This window comes from Mesoplodon densirostris, chromosome 9, assembly GCF_025265405.1.
Source record: "Mesoplodon densirostris isolate mMesDen1 chromosome 9, mMesDen1 primary haplotype, whole genome shotgun sequence".
In the NCBI taxonomy this organism is placed as follows: Eukaryota; Metazoa; Chordata; class Mammalia; order Artiodactyla; family Ziphiidae; genus Mesoplodon; species Mesoplodon densirostris.
In genome coordinates, this window is record NC_082669.1 from 49062788 (window position 1) to 49075116 (window position 12329).

The 12329-nt window shown below is 33.9% G+C and overlaps 1 protein-coding gene across 5 annotated transcripts in view; it reads right to left on the minus strand.

Annotated features, from left to right (window-relative positions):
* Nucleotides 1-12329, minus strand: part of PHF14 (PHD finger protein 14) — a 208993-nt gene that overhangs the window by 109818 nt on the left and 86846 nt on the right. For all 5 annotated transcript variants that reach the window (XR_009533380.1, XM_060108506.1, XM_060108508.1 and 2 more), the window contains exons 15-16: nt 3991-4041; nt 3748-3869 (exon numbers count right to left, since the gene is read on the minus strand). Coding sequence is in view for 4 of the 5 variants with exons in the window: in XM_060108506.1 (XP_059964489.1) it covers nt 3748-3869; nt 3991-4041 (173 nt within the window). In the remaining variant the exon portion in view is untranslated. The remainder of the gene's footprint in view (nt 1-3747; nt 3870-3990; nt 4042-12329) is intronic.

A 12329-nucleotide genomic window follows, 5' to 3' on the forward strand; every position in this document is an offset into this window, starting at 1 on the left:
TGGCATAGTCATTCATTTACCAAGCATTTACTGAGCATTAAATGTCCCAGGAACTGTGGAAGCAAAACCAAGTAAGATATCACTAAGGGCTCAAAACTATCTCCAACAATGAACATCCACAGCAAGGAGATAAATACCCGCAAAGACCTCAAAATTCCAATACAGTTTCAATTTGGCCTTCAGCATTTAATTGCACTAAATAACATAAAGGAATATATTTTCAACTGGAAACTTTGCAGACAAATTTTAATTAAGTTTAAAAAGTAGATGGCAAAAAAAGGAAGTGCTATTTTTTTTAAAATCCATATGATACTGTAAACCATCTTTCTCTTTAACACCTTGTGGTAACTTTCATATTTCCCATGTTAAGCAGAAATAGTTTATTAGTCTAATCATTTTAGGGAACGTGTTTCAACAAATTCAAAATTTTTGTCCTCCATATTGCAGGAATAATTAAATACAAAAACATGCACATTCTCTGAAAAGTAAAAAATATGCACTTATATTATTACTGTATCATATTTACCAACTGGAACCCTTATTTCAGAGCCCACATATATGTATTCTTTTTTTTTTTTTTTTTTTTTGTGGTACGGGGGCCTCTCACTGTTGTGGCCTCTCCCGTTGCGGAGCACAGGCTCCGGACGCGCAGGCTCAACGGCCATGGCTCACGGGCCCAGCTGTTCCGCGGCATGTGGGATCTTCCTGAACCGGGGCACGAACCCGTGTCCCCTGCATCGGCAGGCGGACTCTCAACCACTGCACCATGAGGGAAGCCCTGTATTCTTTAAATTACTAAGTAATACCACTGCCCTACTATTTCATAGAGAATTACTCACAAAGCCTGCAATGGAGCATAGTACAATTCTGATCATGTACAACAGAGGGAAAAACTAAGACCCAGAAATACTAAATTACTTGCCAAAGGCCTGAGAAAAACTTAAAGACAAAACAGAAATAACATTTGGAACCTATTTTTACAGTTAACTGATAAATTGAATGCAATTTCCTAGTGATATTAAAAAATTATACATGTAAATTAGCGTATACATATATACAAATAACTGAAAAAGAAAGGAAAAAAATGGAAAGAACTTTTTTATACAGCCTGAATTACATAGAGAAGTGTGGTTTCAAAATCAAAACTGCTAAACTGCTGATTCTAAAGAGTCATGTACATTAGTTCAAAGGAACTTGAGAGAATACAGTAAATTCAATAAAAGATTAGTAAATTAAATTATGATCCAAGAAGTTTAATTTTATAAGAGAACTTAATAGACATACATAGTAAATATAATGATCAAGCACTGAAATATATCTTTAGGGAAAACAAAGTGTAATTTAAAATGTCTTAAAATAAAGTTAAAAATAGCATGTATTTAACATAATATTTAAGATGCAACTTAATCATAAAAGTGTGGGCTTTGGGGGCAGATTTGCAAAAATGATGGTGCCAATTACTAAATAAAAGAGATGTTAAGGGAAATGGCAGATATTAGCTTATAAGAGTACCTTTTTAAACACATGAAATTCTACATAAAATTCTTCTTTATCCCAAGAGCAATGTGCTTAAACTGAATGTGTATATATGTGTGTGTGTGTGTGTGTGTGTGTGTATATTTAAAGAACAATCATATTATAACCATAAAACACTTGATGGCACTGCTTTATATCCAGCTTGTTTTATCCTCAGAAACGTTATTAATATACAATATTTATAAAACATTTAATTCCCTCTTCATAACCTCTTTAAAACCTTTGCATAAAATCTGTGATGTTATCTTCTTAACAAGGCAAAACCAAGGAAAAAGACTTTGTATATCCATCATTTCTAGAGTAACAAAAATATCTTTACCTTTCACGAGACTTTCACAAAAATCCCAGACACTGGAATGTTATAATAATGCAATTAAGGATGAAAATTTTATAACAGGAACTAATTAAATGAGGAAAGTATAATATTAATTAAAAATCTTATCAAGAATCAAAGAAAGATGATACCTATTTTTTTAAAAAACAACTATATAATACAATGTCTTGGAGATGCTCTTGTATTAAGTGGCTTTAAAAATAAAATTTTATTTATTTCCTAGGTTCTTTCTTTCAAATACATGACCAAAAAAATAAAATAAAAACCTGGCAAATACATATAGGGCCTATAGCAACAAGGCCTGAATCAAGCTACTATCTTAAAAAAATAAATTAGAGGTAGATATTTACATAGGTTTAAGTAATTAAAGAGTATAACCAGGTCTCTTAAGTTTTTAACTAGTGTTTCAAAATGATCATGCCCTATAATGCCACCCTCAACCTCCATGGGAATTTTCTTCTAGACTGAATTTTTGTTCATTACCTAAGATTGTTTTTACAATTTTTTCTTTTGTTTATTTTTGTTGTTTTATGTACTCCACTCTGTTATGCTTATGCTTTCTTTTTTTACATAAATCAGAAAATTATGTTGCAGTCAGAATTATTCATGTATATCTTCTGACATTAGAACTAATTTACCTTAAACTTAAAATTTGAGTTTAACCTCCAGGAGAGCTCTCATGATATTCTACATAAACTACTTCAAAAACCAGTGGCCTAATATGATAGACTTTCTCAACTTTGTTGAAGCACTTTGTATTTCTTTACCGGAATTTTTACTTTCTCATTACCTTTCTCAGTGACGTTATAAAAACCTCATGAAATTGAAAACCAGGTGCCTTTACTTGAGGAATTAAAACAAACAAAATATACTTTTAATGACAAATAAATGACATCATTTTGGAAGCAAATATTTAAAATCCTGTAACAGTACTAATACGCATTTTATCAACTTACTCTTTTTGAAACATTTAATTTCTGTGCCATGAGTTAGTTTAATAGGGCTTTATCAAAAGACAATTTTTGAAGGAAATCAGAAAGCGTTCCTGTAACATACTAAAAGATTCTTTGTGTCACTGTCCTTTGAAAGAGGATACCTCTTTTATTTAGATGAGGTCTCCTTTTGATCACCCCCCAACTCCTTCATCTCACCCAGGGCTTTGAGCAATTTCTTCATCTCAGCAAGAGAGGCAAATGGCTAAAATTAGCAGTCTCTGGACCCTCAGGAATAGCCACTGCGCCATATCAGCTGAGATTCCTGATTAGAATTATGTCTGATTTAAAAAAAAAAAAAGTAACAAAACAAAACCAAGAAGCAAAGAAGAAAACCAAACAAAAAACAAAAAATGTCTATCTAGGCCATCTTTTCACCTTTCTTTATTTCATAAGAGAGAAGCATTTAACACATTGTTTTGAAAAATGATAAGGAAGTGCTAACGAAGTTTTTGTCAAGAAAAAGTATCTGTCATCATTCTCTCTAATAAACTTCAACTTTTATAATATGCTAACAGAACTTAGTAATTTTATTGTTTTATGAGATAAAACATAATAATCTTAGCACAAAGGGTTTGGATCAAATTATGTATTTTTGTGGCCTCTATATGTAGAGCATGGTCAACTTCTCTTGTCAATGGGAAATTAATTCTCTTTTGTTCAAAATCCAGATAATCACTCTTAGTTACATCTAAATCCAGAGAATAACCATGTGTGGCAGGTTACTAAGTGGATGAAATCTGTTTCTGAAGTACTGTTTCCACTAAATAAGACTTTAAGAAAGGCCCTATGCTGTTATTTGTTTTCCCCATTATATCTGTGATGAGAAAATGATGAAGATGGAGCCTTAATCCCCCAAAGACAAGGTCTCAGCATCCAGCTTACCTGACAAGGTTTTCATTGTCTCCAGTTCCCTTGCAAGTTGCACATTCAGTTCGCAAATCCTCAGCCTTGGGCTTCTTTTGTAACACAGACTGCCTTTGTCTCCTCTCTCTAGGAACTCTCTCCTGCCACACAAGGGAGGATGAAACAAAACATAAAATCAGGATATGAGGAAAACAGAAATAATTTTAAGCCAGAAAGTTTCTCAAATTTAGATTGTGTAAAATATGCTTAACTTATTCCAACCTCATGTTTTTCTTCCTCAGGAATGAAGCTTCGTTTTCGTCCTCTGGTTCTCTAAAAAAAACAAAAAAAGAAAGAAAAAAAAAGAAAAATCCACAAAAATATCTAATGTTTAATTAATAATAAAAATAAATTTTCTCTGTTAAATGTTACTGCTTCAGTTAAGCACTTGGAAAATCAGCATTTCTAATTAATGCTGTACTGCTCTATTGCACTTTATTACAATTTATGTCAGAGGAAATAAACTCAAGACAAATTAATACACTCTACAGTGACAGTGTTTTACTGTTAAATAACACAGGCATCTGATAAGAAAAATAAGTTCTACAAAATTAGCTTGAAGATTTCTGAACACCTCATACACATCACAAAATGATGATTTATGCAGAACATTTAAATTTTCATAACTTACACGACTTCTAGAGCTAAAATGCTAAACCTGGACTCACATCTATTGTATGCCTCTGTGTGTGTGCATGCGTGCACAAACATGTTTGAAATAACATAAACAATCTTTAACAGCTGTAAAAAAGTGGGAGGCAAAGGTATCAGATGTCTCCCAATCCTAGTTAAAATAAAACTAACTAAAAAAATCATGGTATAAGTGACTCAAGCTTATTTACTTAAAATTATGTCCTGTACTTCAGAACACATTTCCCATTTGAAAGATGACATCCATATGTTTGAAAGTAATATAAGTACAATAGGATTTTCAGCCAATATGTTAAAAATCTCCACCCATGTAGCACAGCCTCTGGAGGTTTATAATCCCCATGTGAAGATCACTGCTCTTTAGAGAGACTGGAAGAAAAAGGAGGCACCATTCCCCAAAATTACTTTACCTGACTGTTGAGATCAAAGATCATTCCCACGTTAGAGTAGGTACCAAATAATTCTAAAGAGAATTGCTGTCCAATATAAAAAACATTAATGTTTTTCTAAATTACTGTCATTTCAATTCTCTACAATACCGAGTCACTTGTTATTCAGTACCCAGGCTAACTGCACTCTGTTTAATCTGCCCCTAGATAACCAAGAGTTGACTAAATTAACCTTTCAAAATAAGTAAATTTATAGACTACATATTCGTTTACATTTATATTGCCAATCAGTATGTTTTAATTACATTATGGAAGAAATAAGGAAGAAAAAGTAAAACTATACCTAGGAAAAGGTTTTAAATGCAGGCCCTACATCTGTTCTTACTTCCAAAGAATTAGTACTAAGCCTTGCTCCTCAAAATATCAATCATGGTTCATAAGCACTGGCATCCCCAGGGAGTTAGAAATGAAGAATCTCATGCCCAGAGCAACATACTGAATTAGAACCTGCCATTTAAAAAGATCCCCAAGTAAGTCATACACACATTAAAGTTTGAAAACAGCCCTTAATATTCGCAACACTTCTCCAAGTCCTAATTAAAACCTTATGGCTAGCCCTTTGTATAATCATCTTTCCCCTCTGTGACGCTCCTTTCCTCGTGCTTCAATTTCTGTCCTCCAGTGCAATTTATCCCAAAACTGGTAAGGACCATGTCATATTCATCTTTCTAGACTCAAACTTAATACAATACATATTACATAAAAGTTCAATAAATTTGTTTTAATAAAATAAATAATAAGTGTTTCGATTGAAACTCACAGATGAACACACTAGATAATACAAATGATAAAACAACTGACAAAAAGGGTAAATTATTGTTCCCTTCTCTGGTAATCTATTTTCAATTTGCATAATTTATGCATATAGCCATCCATTTCAAAAAGGTGATCAAAATTAATAACCAATATCAAAGGGAAAATATTGAAATTACTTATCTTAATTCTATAAACATCTAAAGAATGCTCAAAAGGCCTTCACACATTTCCATATTTCTCTTCATTCAACCCATCTTTTGTTGAGTCATCGTTTTTGAATCATCTAATCACTGAATTAATTTTTGAAGTATATGTGTGAATGCTCCAAGTTCATGTTTTCAATTCTTTTGAAGATATATAATTATTTACCATTTCTGATTAATACTTTAAATCTCTGAACATCTGGTTTGATTCCATCAATTGGAAGTTCTTCAAACCCATACTGCAGTTAGCATCAAAAAGCATAATGCCACAGAATGATCCTATCACACAATGACAGTTACATACCTCAGCATTTATAAATTCCTTTTTATTATATTTTATTAAAGTAATATTTTCAAATGAATAAACATATATATAATTATCTAAAACAGTCATTTTAAATGTATGCATCAATATTACAAAAAGGTAATCATTGATGTATTCCTGCAGTAATTTTAAATAACTAAACATAAGCAACATAAACAAATTCTAGCCAGAAAACCAGAGTTGTTACAAGCAATACGAAATTACAGCATCTTAGAGCTCTGAGATAAGCAGTCCAGGGAAATGACTTGATGATCACACAGCTGATAACTGACAGAGGTAAACTTCAACCCAGGTCTCTCAACTCTCAATTCAGTGATTTTTCTTGCATGACAAATCCAAGATTAATAATTTAATCCCAAGTAGAGATGAGCAGATTATCATAAGAAAGCAAATCTCTTATTCTCACTTGAATATGTAAATAAACTGTAATACCATGAGGCGTAAATGAAGAGTTTTTATATTTTGAAACAATGAGACAATTTACCCAATGGAGAGGAGACCTCAATACCTCAAACTGACACTATATTCTATCCAATTTGGTACCTTATACATACAATGACAAACATGATCCATTACCGAAATAACTTGCAGCAAGCCTTAGCATTTATCACACAACTAGTATTTCCATAAATTGAAAATAAGAGGATTTAATCCAAACACAGTGTTTCACAATATCAAGTTCCCCAACCAAGAAAATGCTGAGAGTTGTGGGGTTTTTTTTCTAGTTTTAATGAAGTGGCAGCAACTGTAACTGTTATACCTGCCTACAATCATAACAGATAAGATATCTTAAACATGGTATCCCTGAATGTATCAGAAAATATAAGGGGAGTTAAAAAGAGGGAGAAACAATGGAAAAAAGAAAAAAAAAAATGCTTGGCTCATCCAACAAATTTCAATAATCAAATAATAATTTCAATAATAAAAGAGCTTGCCCCATCTTACATGTACAGAAGTATTTGTAACCAGGTTGTCATTTCATGGTATACATTGAGGCTGACACTATTTTAGAAACAAGATAAATAAAGCAGAAGGGAGAACACAGGGTGTAGAAGAAGGAAAAACATTATTTAACAAGTATGTGCTTTAGAACTTAACACAGATAAATTATCTAGACATTCCAAATGATTGAAGGTATATTTCCAAACTGTGCTTCCTTTTGCAATTATTAAACTGTTAAAAGTAAATGAAAGTTTGAAAATCATTCCAAATCTTGACACATTCCTATTTTTTTCTTCTTTGTTAATTTTTAAGAACTTTATTTTCTTAGGGAACACTGACATTCTGAGCTGCTTAGATCATCTGGCTCTTTATCTGTCTTTGGTACATTTACTTGAAAACAGGATGTGATAAAATCATCCACAAAGAGTGGCATGATATTAGAGACAATGTATCTAAGTTAGGAAAGAATAAAACATTTTTAACTATAGGCATCATTTTAATAGCTTATTCATCTGAAACAAATAATTAAATGTTTCAATAACTTCACTCATTTGGACTAGAAAACATGCAACAAATTTTAATTAATTGTTTAGAGCTGGGTTGTTTTCATTTACAATTAAGTCAGATGCATGATGATTTTTCCAAGGTTAGAATGATTCATTTCACAAATGAACTAAACTTAAAACTAGAAGACAGTGTCTCAGCATCTTTGACATCACTAAGATGGATTTCACATATTCATTTGTACACTGATTTCTCTAAATTCAACACTTATTTTTTTGATGACAAATCAATATTTATACAAGTGACAATAAATAAGCCATACATGGTTAGATGAAACATAAAGATACCCTTCTAGGGCTTCCCTGGTGGCGCAGTGGTTGAGAGTCCACCTGCCGATGCAGGGGACGCGGGTTCGTGCCCCGGTCTGGGAAGATCCCACATGCCACAGAGTGGCTGGGACCGTGAGCCATGGCCGCTGAGGCTGCGCGTCTGGAGCCTGTGCTCCGCAACGGGAGAGCCCACAACAGTGAGAGGCCCGCATACCGCAAAAAAAAAAAAAAAAAGATACCCTTCTACGTAATTTATATATAAAAAGAGAAAATGCTTATTTATGAGAAAATTCCAAATTCAATGTTAATTAGGACAATAGTCAAACCTTGAAAACCTGTCAAGCTAAAATATCTTCAGATTTATGCTGAGGAATAAATGTTGGGGCTGTCTGGCAGCTGTTCAAAATGCTTCAATGAAATATATACAGTATATATATTTCCTTAAAATATAAGTATTTGTTTTCCAATTATAAAACTATATTGAAAACAATCATATATTAAAGCTAATAAAATATTCAAAAGAAAAATGTTATATATATAAACAAAGTGTGAACAAAAGCACCACCTGTTTCCGTTGGGCTATCGGCATACAACAGATGGAATGGTGATCCCCCAAAATGAATGTTTTCCCTTCTTGTCAGTTGGCTGTAGAGTTTATTTTTATCTAATCTAATTTATATTAACAAGGTTAGGAAAACAGGTGGAAAATAAAAAGAATATCATGATCTAATTGGATTAACACTATAAATTAAAATAACCACAAGCCTAAAAATATAAAAGATACATCCTACGTAATAAATGTTTCTATAAAACTCTTCTCATAGATAACGGTATATTCAAAATAAGTAAAATCCTGAAGCTCTGCCTCGTCCTTGTTCCCTTTATTCCATGCTCCTGGAAATAAATAAAAATGATGAATTTCCAAGAGGCAAAAAGCATAGGAGCCTTTGGGTTCTGAATACGATTACTTGACCTAAGGATACCCACAGTGGATCTCTTCCAAGTGAGCCAAAGTGACTTAGGTATGGTTTAGTTCACCACAAAAATTTTTGCTAGGGTTTCTTCTAAGGTTCTGTGACAGACACAGGTTACATAATCTGTTTAGTACTTCAGATCTCACCTTGGGTCTGATAATAAACTCAATAATAACTCTGATATCTAAAGCCCCCATGTATAACCCTTTCTTCCCAGAACTGCATTAATTTAATCAAAACAATTAGTATAAAGATAACAAGTAAATTAAGACATGGGCATCATGAATGCCTAGTACACTTTAGCATTTCAATAGGGCTGAATCTAAATGTTTCTATATTTCTACTGAACTAGCATCTAAAAAATATTTTTAAAACAAACATAATGAGGGCTTCCCTGGTGGCGCAGTGATTGAGAGTCCGTCTGCCGATGCAGGAGACACAGGTTTGTGCCCCGGTCCAGGAGGATCCCACATGCCACGGAGCGGCTGGGCCCGTGAGCCATGGCCGCTGAGTCTGCGTGTCCGGAGCCTGTGCTCCACAACGGGAGAGGCCACAACAGTGAGAGGCCCGCGTACCGCAAAAAAAAAAAAAAAAAAAAAAAACATAATGAAAGCAGACTCTAGGATATTTGATTATCTCTCAAATGAAGACTGCACTTTAACAGGCTGTTGATTTATACTGTTAAATAAAATGGAAAATAGATTAACGATGTGTTTAAGTCTATTTCCAAAATAATGATCTATAAGAAAAGGTGCATCCTGAAAAACAATATGGTTTCAGACAAAGCTGCTAAAAAGTACTTTGACTTTTTACCGCATTTATCTTCCCAAAAAAGGAGAGATACAAAACAATATAAAAATGTATGAGACAGGAAGAAAGATCTGACAACTTCAAAGAGAGTAGAAGATGATACACTGTGTAAAAGACTATGGAAAGATAGGCTCAACAAGTCCCTTTGGCACTTGTATAAAAGGTGAAAAGTCACTAGATGACACAGAGTGAAAAGAAAACGAAAAGAAAATCTGAAAGCTTTCAAGTTACCTTAAAGTTATTAGAAAATATGCCAAAAAGTACAAAGGTCAATTTTAAAGTAACTTCAAAGGGAACATTAAGCTAATTTATATTTTCTTCAAAAGTAATTTCCTTCTCTAAAAGCAAGTGAAAAGTTTCTACATTTAAAAAAAAAATGCAGAGAAAATGTCTAACAAGGTACTTAAAGAGAAGTATCCCAGGCTACCTTTAGAGTAATTCTATAGTTTCACCAATGAAATATGATTAATATACAAGGAGAAAGGGACTAATTCCCTTCCTAACTATAAAGGGCCAGAAAAAAAGACTCTTTCAAAGTACACTGTCTTCAGATGCATAGCCACAGTGGAAGAGAAAAGAACTCATTTGTGAAATACAAACTAAGTATCTCCTGTGGTAGGTAATGAACATATAGTGGTGAACAGGACAGCTCCTGTCCACCAGGGTTCAGGTCCATGAGTCTACAGATACCAAACAAATAATTAAATGGATAATGATTTATAAATATTGTAAGTGCAACTAAAGTGAAGGATAAAAACAGTCACGTACTGCTCAAATCTTTCAAAATCTCACTATAATCAAAACTGTTCTTAAATTTAAGAATCAGACAAAATTTTAATGCCCTTAATAATGATATAAAACTACATTCACCTTAAAGATGCGTATGGAGAAAATGCCTAACAAATTGGAAAAAAAATTCTCAAAGGAACACACTTACGTGTGACTCTAGCAACCCTCAGGCAGGAATGGAAAAAGAAAGAGTTCAGATTGGTAAGAGGATAAAAGAATCAAGGACAGTAGCAAAAGCATTACTAAAATAACTGAACATAGGATCCAGAAAAGATACTGGAACTCTAAGTGAAGGCATGAGGTACCTAGATAACCAGGCTGCTGAGTAACTGTGAAAATAAAGATGGCTATTGGACTAGAAATGTAAAGAAGAAACCCACAACATACTGAGGTCAAATGAATTTAATCATGGTTATTTCACACGCATCTTAAAATTAAAATCAAATATTATTTCATGTAATACTCTCTACCCAATGCAGAAAACTCTTCCAAAAATATCCCTGATAGTCATATAGCCTCAATTATTCTGGATAACAAGGAAGCATGTTCCATATGACACAGTTCTAATTGTTGGTCCCAGTTTTACTATCTGAACTTATCCTAGCATTCATGTAACAGAAGTTTAAATATTTAAAGATAAATGACCAGGTCTTTGTTATGTAAGGAGTCTCTGTTTATTCATTTATTAAACTAATAAACATACCAAAAAAACATAATTACACTGTGACAAGGGCAGCAAAATAAAATAGTGTTATGTGTACAATGTTTCAATTAATTACTCCTCAGAGTGCTTTTCTAGAACTTCATCATAGTATCACATTAGGTTTTGCTTTCTTAGTTCATATGAGCTAAAATTAAGGGATGATGGCAATAATGACAGAGGATTAATTAAGGCTTTACAACAGATCTACAATCTCTGTCATTTTTCATTTGTTAAAGAGTCCAATTAGAACATCATTTTTGCACTATGTAACATAGCATAGATAGCAGAAAGGGAAAAGGGCCTGCACCATTTTTTTTTACAATATCAACAGTACCATTAGCCAACAAAGAAATGCATATCAAAACCACAGTGAGGGCTTCCCTGGTGGCTCAGTGGTTGAGAGTCCACCTGCCAATGAAGGGGACACGGGTTTGTGCCCCGGTCCGGGAAGATCCCACATGCCGCGGAGCAGCTGGGCCCATGAGCCATGGCCGCTGAGCCTGCGCGTCTGGAGCCTGTGCTCCGCAACGGGAGAGGCCACAACAGTGAGAGCCCCGCGTACCGCAAAAAAAAAAAAAAAAACCCACAGTGATACAACACAAGTGTTGCTGGGCTAAAATCAAGGTGTTGGCAGGCTGCATTCCTTTCTGGAGGCTCTAGGAAGAGAATCAGTTTGCTTGGTTATTCCATCTCCTAGAGATTGCCAACATTCCGTGGTCCAAGACCCCCTTCTTCCATCTTTAAAGGCAGGGATGCTGTATATCTCAGACCCATTGTTTGTAGTCACATCTCCCTCTTACTTACCAGTCAGGGAAGGTCCTCGCCTTTTAGGTCCGCATGTAATTAGATTGAGCCCACATAATACTGCTTAATCTTCCCATCTCAAGGTCCATAACTTTACTCATACCTGCAAAGCCCCTTCTGCCATGTAAGGTAACACATAAACAGGTTCTGGGGATTAGGACACGGATATCTTTGCGGGGGGGGCATTATTCTGCCTACAACACTCAACACTGTGGAAATCAAATGTATACACTAAATGAATTTATTAAAGCTATCATCCTATAGATGGAAATGGGGCATTTAACAGTAGTAACACTTGAAAAACAAAATCCCTAAGTATATT